The sequence below is a fragment of the Rutidosis leptorrhynchoides genome, chromosome 3 (genome assembly GCF_046630445.1).
Source record: "Rutidosis leptorrhynchoides isolate AG116_Rl617_1_P2 chromosome 3, CSIRO_AGI_Rlap_v1, whole genome shotgun sequence".
NCBI lineage: Eukaryota > Viridiplantae > Streptophyta > Magnoliopsida > Asterales > Asteraceae > Rutidosis > Rutidosis leptorrhynchoides.
In genome coordinates this window covers 166,448,991-166,461,575 of record NC_092335.1, presented here as the reverse complement: position 1 = coordinate 166,461,575, position 12,585 = coordinate 166,448,991, and the positions used below count along the sequence as shown (strand labels likewise).

Sequence of the window (12,585 nt, the reverse complement as noted above, 5' to 3'; positions counted from 1 at the left end):
TTTCTTACTTCCAATTGGTTCCAATTCCAGAATATGATCGTGTCATCGGTATACTGAAGGTGCGATACCGTGACATTATCATTACCTACTTTGACCCCTTTTATTATATTTATATTTATGGCTTTATGTAGTAGGTTGTTAAGGCCTTCGCTTGCAAGAATAAATAGGAAAGAAGATAATGGATCTCCTTGTCTCACATCACGCATTCGAGCAAGAGCCTTTACGTTTCTTCGCTATGTAAATAGAGGGCCGGAGGAAGAAGTGCCAGAACCTCAACAAAAGAATTAAGGTGATAGAGTCTTACAGGAGACGCTAGGCTTCAGAATTGAATGGAATGATTCCAGTTGCCTTCACTGCCCGTGAATCCCTTCTCTTTTTCTATTCTAGTAGTCTTATGCGGTCTGGTCTGTCCATTAGTTGCTTAACTCATAGTAGTTAGGAGGTTGTTGTCCTAATGAGTGTAGCGGAGTGCTCCATATCCTATTACTCATCTATAGGGCTATCACCCTAGCTTTCCCTATCTCTGCCTTTCTTTCCTAGTCCTGAGTTTTTCTTCTTGACTATTGCTTGGGATTGGGTTTGACACTATTCAATACTAAATATCTACTCGTGGAGGGAGGGGAGGCTATATATTCATCTTAGGCGTTAAGCGAAGGAACTGTAGGGCTTAGGGCAACGAGTGAGCCTCAGATTTTTCTTCAAAAGGCTCCAGGGGAGGTGAGAAGAGAGCCAATAGCTATTATAGAAGGACTTAACAATTCATGGCATGAATTAGAGTTGAAGGAAGAAAGACATGAAATGCTAGAAAGATGGAATCTATGAATGAGCTCTTTTGTCTAAGCCTAGAACTAGGCAATAGCAAGGAATGGACTTTAAGTGAGTTAAACCCGGAAGGAGGGGACAAAGGTCAGTTCTATAAGGCAAGAAAGCAAGTTCAGGAGAAGGAGGAATGCAGAATAACTAAGCATGACAAGGAGAGGATAGTTAGACTTTCAAAGACAGTAGCAATGGCAAGGAGACTAATTCCGTTATTCTTTCCCTAGCAATTGGAGGATTCTATTGATCCAAGACCCGTATGTAGACCTGGGCCTCCCCCGCTTTCAGTTAAGGCCAGAAAGAATTATCTTACCTTTCTCTTCTGTCAGTCTTTGAAGTTTCCTTTCTTTGAAAACCAAGGATGAAGCTAGAATGTGGAGTACAGACTTATCATGCTTCCCAATTCTTTTGGGGGAAAATTGGTCTGTTGGTAAGCCATTAACAAGGACGGAAATGGAAGTCGATGTCAAACAAGATTGGATCCATTTGATCCATTTAATCCCGAAACTCATGAAAGTCATTATATCAGTGAGAAAGTTCCATTCGATGCAATAAAAAGCTTTTTCAAAATCAACCTTAAAGATAAAACTTTTTTTCTTTTTAGCTTTTAAATCATCTAATGTTTCAAGGGTCACGAGAACGCCATCAAGAATGTATCTATCGCTTATAAAGGTGCTTTGTTCATCACCTAGTAACCACGGGATTATTTTTCTAATTTTATTGGCCAAAATTTTCGATAGCATTTTATAATAGCTACCGATTAGGCTAATAGGACGATAATTAAAAAAGTTTAAAGGATCATTTACCTTAGGGATTAATGTAATGAAGGACGCGTTACAACCGTTGGAGATGATTCCTGATTCCCAAAATCGATGTATGGCATTCATGAGGTCGTCTTTTATGAGGTCCCAGAATTTTGAGAAAAAATAGGAAATTGACCCCTTTTATGATGTCCCAAAAAAAGTTTATATAACTAACGAGTCGAGCTCGAGCTTGTAAAATATCAAACGAGCCAAGCTCGAGCTTAAACTATTAGGCTCGAACCGAGCAGAGCTCGAGCTCAAGCTATATGAAATTCAAACGAGCCGATAGCCCGGCTCGGCTCGTTTACAGCCCTACTTGACAAGTCACATCACAATCTTGCAGATATCAGTCGTTTATTGAGAGTTGATACCTTCTCTCTCTAATACTTTCTCTCTACTTGACTCAGTAGCCGTTCATTCGAGTCCCGAATTGAATCGTCATATATTGGTTGCGAGTCACCTCTTTGAAATCCTCATCTCCAACTGAGTTATTCACGATAACCGGATAAAAAGCGAACAAACAATCATTAAACATTCTCTCACTCCTTCTCAGCAGGTGACGGAAATTAGGTTGATCATTTTATTTTATAAGAATAAGAAAACGGAGTCATAATCATTCATGTTCAATTTCTGTGGACACCAAGACTTATCGAGATTATCAAAGCTAAGCAACATCGGTGATCGAAAAGTTAATGAAACTATACACATGGGGAGGTTTGACCCGATTTTAGATGTAAACACCTTTTTAAAATTTGGTCTCCAACTTTGACAATTTCAAGAATATATATATTTTAATTTGCAAATCCTAGACCCCGGCCCATAATTCAACCATCATTCAACTTCAAAAAATTGAACCAACTCTTTGACTATATAAGGCTAATCAAAACCTACATTTCATTCTCTTCTTCAATATATCTACTTACAATTTACAAATCTTCTTATGTAAAGCTATAAAAAACATATACTATAGAAAAGGTCTAAGTTAGCTGGTACTATAAATCTATAATCAACAACAAAAGATAGTAATTAAACAGTCCGATAAAGAAAATCAATAACAAAAGGCGACAACACAATGATGAATTTAAAGTTTACAGTTATAAGTTTGTTGCTGTTTTTGGGCATTGCAAGCACCCTCTTCACTGCCTTTCAATGCAAAGGTTTGTTCTATTTTAGTTTCTTACTTTCGTTGTCTTAATTAGTTTTAACGGCCATTAAATCTTGCATGCATGGACTAGCAACTAGTTAATATAGCGAATACTCCAAGTATAAAAGCTAATTAACTAGTTGTCACTAATTAGTTTGTATCGCGAAAGATGGATATATAGCTAATGCCCATGCCAAATATGTTTGGACTCTAGCTTAATTACACTATCTCTTTACATGTTTTCATTAAGCATTTACAATGTAGTCGATGTATGTTTTTTTTTTTTTTTTTTTTTTTTTTTTTTTTTTTTTTTTAATATAATGTTCTCCATAGTTGATAACATATCTTGGGGAGGCGGGTCTCATGGAGATCCCATAAATAGTCGATCCCAAAAATGGTAACTAATTAGATTTAGAATCATGATTTGGAAACGGTCACGAGATATCCTAGTTAGGTTGCGTACATCTGAGTAAAAACATGCACTCGTCCTCTTCAAAAAGTTGAGCAGGATAAACATGGAAAACGTTATCCATTGTTAGACAAAAATATACGCCATATCAGAAAGAAAGTAAACGTGCCGTTTGTGTCCCTCCTCCTGCGTGGCACAAAGAATTGCATTTCTACTTTTCGAGATCAATATATGACTTATAGAAATCATATTTTTAATGTGCAGGGGAAAATAATGCTGGATTTGTTTCTACTTCTACAAAAGAGGTATAAATGTGTTATTCAAATTCATGCTTTGTATAATATTTTTTCTAGCAATATATAAAGCTTCCTAACAAATAAAAAAAAAAACAATGCAGGCTTGTTCCAAGAGCATATACATTGTTGCTGCTGCAGCAACAGGGCGAAAGAAGACATATAAAGGCAGAAAAATGGTGGTCGACAAATCAGTTATAGCGAGGGGAAAGCAGACAACTTTTAGGAGAACGACCCTTTTCGGAAACCAAAACACGAATTATGATGCTTTTACTCAAGATTACAATAAACCAAGGCATCATCCACCTAAGAATAACTAGAAAATTATCTATATAAAATATGTTTACATTCTTTTCATTTTCGGTTTTGTAGTTGACTTTTTGATAAAGGGTGCTTTTTATTTATAGAAAGTCAAAATGAAAAATGAAATTAATGTAAACTTACTTTCCCATACTTTTGTATTTCTTTGATTCGTCTTGTTTTTTGTTTTGTTGTAGTTTTTGTTTCTGTATGTTATAAAGAAGTGAATGTAAGGATGATATAGGTCGAATATAACTAAATGATTAAGAAATATTTCTTTAAATGTTATTGAGGGTGTGGAGTTCAGATATATGAGTGTATATATATTTATGAGAGAATGGATGGCACAAGTGGCTCTAATTAAAATTAAAATGACGCTCGTGATATATAAGAGTGCATAGCCGGCCCAATAGGGGTGCAAGGGTGCAACACGTGCAAGTGCTCAGGGCCGTTTGTGTCCCTCCTCCTGCGTGGCACAAAGAATTGCATTTCTACTTTTCGAGATCAATATATGACTTATAGAAATCATATTTTTAATGTGCAGGGGAAAATAATGCTGGATTTGTTTCTACTTCTACAAAAGAGGTATAAATGTGTTATTCAAATTCATGCTTTGTATAATATTTTTTCTAGCAATATATAAAGCTTCCTAACAAATAAAAAAAAAAACAATGCAGGCTTGTTCCAAGAGCATATACATTGTTGCTGCTGCAGCAACAGGGCGAAAGAAGACATATAAAGGCAGAAAAATGGTGGTCGACAAATCAGTTATAGCGAGGGGAAAGCAGACAACTTTTAGGAGAACGACCCTTTTCGGAAACCAAAACACGAATTATGATGCTTTTACTCAAGATTACAATAAACCAAGGCATCATCCACCTAAGAATAACTAGAAAATTATCTATATAAAATATGTTTACATTCTTTTCATTTTCGGTTTTGTAGTTGACTTTTTGATAAAGGGTGCTTTTTATTTATAGAAAGTCAAAATGAAAAATGAAATTAATGTAAACTTACTTTCCCATACTTTTGTATTTCTTTGATTCGTCTTGTTTTTTGTTTTGTTGTAGTTTTTGTTTCTGTATGTTATAAAGAAGTGAATGTAAGGATGATATAGGTCGAATATAACTAAATGATTAAGAAATATTTCTTTAAATGTTATTGAGGGTGTGGAGTTCAGATATATGAGTGTATATATATTTATGAGAGAATGGATGGCACAAGTGGCTCTAATTAAAATTAAAATGACGCTCGTGATATATAAGAGTGCATAGCCGGCCCAATAGGGGTGCAAGGGTGCAACACGTACAAGTGCTCAGGGCCCATTCTTTATAAGAGCCCAAGTTCAAATTGGATTTTGCTTCGGGCTTAGTCATATAGATGAGTAGAGAAGCCCGCCCAACTAAAATTTCAAGCTGTTAACTTTTGTTAATGTGTTTTTTTCCCTTTTTTTTATATTGAATGTATGTTTATTTCTTAAGCGATGTGGGATGTGTCAACTTATTAGTTTTAACTTCACTGCCAAACTCCTTCTTAAGCTTTAGAAATATAAATACTTATTTTTTCTCTGAAATTATGATTTAACTCAATTATGATTTAATTCTACAAATAGCATATGCATGTGTATAGCAGTTTACTCTACAAATACTTACTTTTTTCAGAAATTATAATTTAATAAATAAAATACTTTTTGCTTTCTAAATATATGTTCACTGTAAATAAAAACCTTTTTGTTCTGTAAATACGTTGCATGTTATGGCACATGGCATGTTCAATACATTATACGTCGCCTCAGTGCATTTCTTTAATATAGGGGCCTTTCTTTACAGCCTCGTTCGGGGCACTGGATAACTCAGGACCGGCCCTGTAAGAGTGTATATATATTTAAGAGTGTATATACATGACGCTCGTGAATGCCAATTGGTTAAATGATGTTTTTCCATCCGATCTTTTAGCTATCTCCAACCGTATAGTTATGGGGGGTTCATCCTTTTTATAAACAAGAAGTCGAAAATGTGCAAGTAGCTTTAGGTGTCGTGGACACAAATGGTGTTCAAAGAAGATGTTCAAAAAGATGGGTTTGAAACCGTGGTGAATGATAATGTGTTTGTACATGAAGTTAATGATGTTTTTGGTTCGGGTTTGAAGTTTGGTAGCATTGATGAAGGTGATCTTGAAGACTCGTCAATTCGGGATCATGATGGTCGCGTTTCGAGTGAAAATTTCATTAAAATTCCGGTGGTAGAAGTGACTATATCGGATTTGCAACATTATGATGTTGCACCTCAAGGTGTTTTAGCTTCTTCTGCTCCTCTTGACGAATATAACATTGTCGATCGTCCGTTAGAACCCTGAGCAAAGATTGGCAAGAATAAGGTGTGGAAGGATAAGGGATCGTATGTGCTTCGGGATGAAGATGATGTGGACCAGTCGAAGTAAAACATTAAAGGTACTCTTTTTCAAGGATTGGCGGATCAAGGCTTGATCCCTCCTTGTGCTCCGGGTTCGGTTATTAATGGTGGTCCGGCCGATGTTACCTCGTTCAATATTAAATCTGGGAAAGGTAAAGGAGTGCATATTGACAAGGTGGACGGAATGACTTCTTGACCGGACGAAAGAAACAAAAAACGATTTTCTAATGCCGGTTAATTTGTCTTGTGTGCTCGTTTTGTTGCTTTTGTCTAGTTTGTATCATTTTGGCATTCTGGTATGTTAGCACTTAGCATGGTTTAGTGAATCTGTTTGATATGCTTGTTATGTAGGTTGGGTAGTTTGAGGATTTTATTTGTAGGTTTTGTTGAGCTCAGATCGAGTTAGCGTATAGTTAGGTTGATCTAGTTTGGTTCACTTTTTGTGAGCCATTCGTTTTGTTCGTTGTTGCGACCTTTGCTTGTATCGGTTGGGACTTCCATCTATTGATGATGTCCTTTAATTTTAGTAAGTATCGTTATTTTAGCAAAATAAATAAATAAATAAATAAATAAAAACTTTCATTTTATATATGTTTCTATAACAACTCAACCCTTTTTTTTTTAACTAACATGTGTATTCGATTTGTCTTTGCGAATAACTAATTCCACGGAGACCAGCTATTTTGCGGTTGTTCAGAGTCGTCGCAGTTTAACCTTCATGACTACAAAGAGAACTTGAGCCTCTTTGAGACACACTTTTCAACAACTTTGATTACAAGAAACATAGGCATGCATAATGTGCTTTGTTTTTACTCCCAAAAAGTAGTATTGTCATTTAGGAGACGAAAAAATAAAAATCCTGTAATATATAAAGGAAAAATGGATTTCTCCTTATAGAGATATAGTATAGACAAGGGATAAAAATTTACGTTTCATTGCATGATGGTTTTTGTTGGTGAAACGAACGTAAAAAAAAAGATAAAGGTAAAAAGGGTTTAAATAAACTAAAGATTTTGAAGTCAAAAAAGGAAAGGAAAAAAAAAAGAGAATAAAAATGAAAGGTAAAATTTTTTTAAATTAAAATGCATAATTACCAAAATTACCCTGTGAACAAAGCATGGAGGTTAATGTTCACGGGGGTAAAATGGTAATTCACCTCTACCATAGTATAAGAGTATAATATAATGCCTTTTTGACATTCAATATTTCAATAAAATCAATGCAAGATCCTAGCTTAAACACCTTAATTTGTGCCATTGATCATATGATGGTAGCATAAATAACATCATGCCCCTTTCAGCCAATTAGGACATATATACATTATTCTAAACAATGGTTTTGGTAATAACATGTTTTACTGATAAAATATTGGGTAGCTTGCAGTTATAGTAGAGATAATATTGTTCTGTATCTCTCAATTATGTAACAGAAAGGGGCTCGTATGTCGCAACAGTCTAATTTATCTCACTGTTTGCAGGTTTCTGGAGCAAGTTGATGTTTAATAAGGTACATGTAGTATGCATTCCTTCAACTGTCTATATATAGATGTGATATATTTATTGGATTTTATACATTTATAACTGTAGAATTTTTTTACTGTTTTTGTGACCATATAGGCATATAAAGCTTTTACTGCACTAATGAGTTTCTATATATATGCAATATACATAATCATCTTCTTGTGAAGTATGTCTCTCAACATCTAATGGAAATGATACAACATAATAATAATACAATATGTTATGTTATAATGTAATCTATTTATCTATATCTATATATACTATATATAAGTTCCAAACTACGGAAGAAAATAATATAGCTAATATTCATCAACTCGGTACATATAGCTAAAGCACATGGATCAATTAGTGGATATAGTATTATAGTGGGATTCAGTAAACTATAAACCAACCATAAATAGATGCAAACATTCAAGAAATGTACCTTTAAACTCCCCATGTATTACAATTTTCCCGGAAAAAATCTTCAAGAGACTCGAGAAGAGTTGAAATTCATCAAGTTTTACTCTTTATTATTCATCTTTCACCAATGGGTTAGATAGTGCATGTAGTACTAACTATATGTACAACTCTACAATAGCGCTATAAAAGTTTGAGATTCGGAAAAACGTATAAAGTTCAATACTCTAAGGGCCTTAGAAGACTAAAATTAGGGGTTGTTTACTTTTTTTTTTTTTTTTTTTTTGTATTAAGTTCTGTTTCCATATCTCTGTTTGGGAATGGGAATGGGTGTCTGATTCAATGTTCCGTGGAAACAGACCAATTAATTTTATTTTAGTCATTGAATCAAGAGCTGTACAAAAACAGATCATTAAGTGGAAAGTAAAAAAGGCCCCCCCCCCCCCCCCCCCCCCCAGTCTAATAAGCACAAATTTAACTGAGCCCAGTTGTCTAACCTGGTCTGAATGGAAATAGAGCAGCTCGGCTCTCTTGTGTAGGCTACCAATGACATTTTCTCACTTGGGCTTTTCATGATAAATCGGGTACCATTCAATTACACCAACAGAGCACATTTTATAAACACGAGATCAAAACGAAAGCAGTACTAGACGTGGATTCAAGTATGTAAATAATACTCCAAAAACACCAGATTCGCTTTATTCTAACAGGTGACTGTAGAATTCAATAACACACACACACACACACACACACACACACACACACACATATTTATACATATACAAACCAAGGAATTTTCATACCAGATATTATTTATTGACAAATCATTAAGAAGCCAAAACAAAAATGCATAACAAAGAATAAAGAAAAAAAAATACAACTAAAATTCAACCTGAATCCTCACAAACTGAAGGCAGCTCTTCGTGACTATTTACAAAACTTACTCATTATGCTTAATTAAAAGAAACCCTACTCCGGACACCGTAAAAACTAAATATGAATGCAAGTCAAACTTATTCAAAGTCAAACTCATATAACCAGCAATATAATATTTTAGTACGAGCTATACCTCCAAATCCTATCTCTCAAAACTGGCATGAAGTTCCGAGCCTCTGTCTCTGCCTATGTCCCATTGCGATTGACTTGCGCTTAGCAAATGCTGTGTGAATCAGATCTTGAAAAATTTCAAGAAACGCACCCCATTCATCTTCGTTCATATCATTGAACGTCGCAAAAGTAGCACCAGCTGGCAGCAGCTCATTCGCGCTCTTGTGTCCAGATGATGAATTCACCGCCACAAAACCATTGCTTTCTGCTTTCGTTTTCCAACTGTTATCACCTAAACTGCAGCTGTTCTTCAGCGAAACTGAAAGCTTTGAAACAGAAGGTACCACCTCCGATGCAGGGATTACAACTTTATCAGTTTCCTCATCACTTTCTTCCTCCTCGATGGCTTCTTCAAGCTTAGAAAGCGGGTTTCGCCCATACCCAAATTGGAAAGGAAGAGAACTGTTCACGAAGGGTTCGTTTAAAAATTTTGGAGTCACGTCAAACGCTGACTCATCACAGTCAATTTCAAAATGGAATCCATCTTCTTCTGTTTCAAGATTTGGAGAAACCACCATTTCAGCCTCTTTTTCGGATAAAATTTTCCGAGCTTCCATAAATAACACCTCGAGCTCACTCGGTTCCTCTTCACCACGTCGAAATTCCCGGCTCATCATCTCACCGATCTCAGCAAGACACAAACCATAAGAAGCAGCTTCCTTGAGGAAAATCGTGCAGAGAATCAGAACCCGTAAACAAGCTTCTCGTATCATTGGAAGTTCGGTTTTTAACATGTCTGCATCACTATATGGATCGAGCTTTTCGATGTACTCGAGTTCATCCTCTGAAAACGGGATTGATGCTTGGGGCCAATGAATCCACTCGAAATAAGGATCCTCTAAATTTTCAGGTAAACATAGACCGTGATCGATGGGTATAAGTTCAACTTCACTAAATCTCCCAACATCATCATTTTTCACCTTTCTAACTAGTAGATTCCCTGCATGTCGATCCGTATTGAAAATTCGTATATCTAATATACCAATTCGATGAACCGCGGATACCGGGAAACTCGACGTACCATGATCACTAGCATCAAAATCGTGTGGGATGAACTGTTGTAATGAAGCAATTTTGCTATAAAGTTTCTTTTTTCTTTGAATCTTCTTACTATTATTGTTGATGTTTCCACTGACATCATCGTTGACATTGAATATCGAATGCGTGATTTTAACCAATGCAGTTGGAGGCACATTAGCGAAATGATCATAATCAAGAAGGTAAGCAGCCACCTCTCGAAAACCCGTTTCACCAACACGAACCGAACGTTTCAACCCGGGTTGACCCAGAGCTTTACCCACAAACCCTTTCGGGTTATTTGGAGCAAACGGTTCTTCATCTGTCGGTTTCACTATTGCAACACTCTCACCTTTTATATTTTTGAAATAATATGCACCACCAAGCCCACCGTATACAGGAACCGGTTCAACACCAGTCTCAATCGCATTCACAACTTCATCAACGAGTTGTTTTGTTCTCACAAAACTACCCGTATGACCCAAAATCTCAACGGGTCGACCCTGATCTTTCGGTTGTAAATCTCTAGGAGACAAACAAGGTGTTGAAGAACTTCGATGTAGGACTTTTCGGGTAAAAAGCAGCGGGGAATCATTACGAACAGCACTAAGATCGTTGTTCAAAACCATATCCCCAAAACTTAAAGAACTCTCTTCAAATGGAACATTTAAAGCTATCTGTAACCTTCGTTTTACCATATGAGCGTTATCGCTTCGATCTAGCTCCATTCCTAACACACAGCCCGTTTCAGTTTGAACAAACACACGTCTTCTGCCAGTCGCTTTCAGCCCTTCAATCCTACTCCTCCCTAAAGAACTTCTAAATGCCGCTACAGCCATTTGGGTTTGAACTGGGCTGTCCCTGTCAGCAGACATAAACCAAAGGAAGACAACTATCTGTATCGTCGAAAGAAATTCAAAACACTGAATCAAGCTGAAATTTGATGATTATGGTGCACAAACAATCATTAAACACCTAAATGGGCTCTCGATTCTTACAGATTCAGATCAATCTGTTCTGCCTTATCTGTACCACAATAACATAACACAATCAGCCACCAGCAGAAAAAATCTTAAAAAAAAATTACTCCAATATACTAATCCCAAGGGTTGAATTTCTTGTTTAACAAAGTTTATTTACAATACTATGGAGTAATACACAAAAGGTCTGTATGCCTGAATATCTGCGAACCATGTCTGTAAAGAAGATGTGGTCTAAGTTTGCGAGATTGCAGACAGAATAAGACATTATTTTATCTTATGTCATCAGAAAAACAAACAGTCCGCAGTAAAAACGTCTGCGCGGCACAGACATAAGACCTAATAAGATCGGCAGACCGAAAAACAAACGACACCTAAAATATGCTGACATCTTCCAATCTTCCAATTATTAATAAATCAAAAGACGTATGTCAATTTTTCAGAGATCTAGTATGCACAAAGTAGCAATTCAAATCATCATTTCCAATTCGAATATTACATACACACAAAACTTTTAATACAGATTCGCAAATACTTACTATTAATTTATTAAAATCAGGCTCTCTGGGGACTTTTTACAAACACTTGGAGAGCACCCACAAAAATGAAAAATAAAATAGAATAAGTCTTGAACTTTGATTGAATAGCACATATAATCTCATAACAAACTGTGTATGAAGCTCCAAATCATAATAATCATAATTCATATTCATAATATTATTTAAAAAATGTCATAAATGAATAAAAACTTACCAGATGAACATATTTGTAGGCAGGATGAGGACCCGAACAGCAGAATTAAAATCCGAATAAGATTAACGAATTGAAGATTGAGGAAGGAGAGACGAGAGAGACAAAACCCTAATTCTCCGAGTTTGTTGTTGTTGTCGTTCTTTTTTATCGCTCAAGAAAACTCCTTTTTTGGCTTTCTCTCTCTAAAAACATCTCCATCCTTGATCGTTATCTATATAGGACTAATAGACGTGCAGGGGTGTGTAAATAATACGTACTACATTAATTAATTTTTTTTTTTTTTTTTTTTAAACGGTAAGCTTGCATCAGTCCGGACCGAAGCCTAGTAATCATTTACACACACACGCGTTCGGGCAGGAAACCCGAACCACACTCAGGGGATCCGACCCTTAAACCATCCCATACGGGGCTGGCGGGCCGGACCTTAGTCCCGGAGCGAGTCGGTAAAGTCTTCCCTTTGGGCCACTTTGTAGGTGACGAGGCTCGAACCTGAGACCTCTAGCCCGGCGGGGGTGCTAGGCACCACCACATGTCCACTGAGCCAAAGCTACGGGGACTAATTTTATCTCTATTATTAGGACCCGATCCGGGACTAAGGTCCGGTCCGCCTGCCCCTCGGGATGGTTTAAGGGT

General features: G+C 36.3%; 2 protein-coding genes across 2 annotated transcripts; both read right to left on the bottom strand.

Annotated features, from left to right (window-relative positions):
• Nucleotides 1-1,100: 1,100 nt before the first annotated feature.
• LOC139900572 (uncharacterized) lies at nt 1,101-1,559 on the bottom strand. Its single transcript, XM_071883339.1, has one exon. The coding sequence runs from the start codon at nt 1,557-1,559 to the stop codon at nt 1,101-1,103; it is 459 nt and encodes a 152-aa protein (XP_071739440.1).
• A 7,316-nt stretch (nt 1,560-8,875) lies between these two features.
• Nucleotides 8,876-12,136, bottom strand: LOC139896967 (phosphatidylinositol 4-kinase gamma 7-like). Its single transcript, XM_071879600.1, has 2 exons — nt 11,953-12,136; nt 8,876-11,245 (listed from the first exon to the last, which is right to left on the bottom strand). Exon 2 carries the CDS (start codon nt 11,092-11,094, stop codon nt 9,181-9,183), a length of 1,914 nt encoding a protein of 637 aa, XP_071735701.1. The 5' UTR covers nt 11,095-11,245; nt 11,953-12,136; the 3' UTR covers nt 8,876-9,180.
• Between the last annotated feature and the right edge of the window lie 449 nt (nt 12,137-12,585).

Excerpts from the sequence above, each read along its gene's own strand:
- LOC139900572 (XM_071883339.1), bottom strand. The coding sequence starts at position 1,559 with ATGCTATCGAAAATTTTGGCCAATAAAATTAGAAAAATAATCCCGTGG.
- LOC139896967 (XM_071879600.1), bottom strand. The coding sequence starts at position 11,094 with ATGTCTGCTGACAGGGACAGCCCAGTTCAAACCCAAATGGCTGTAGCG.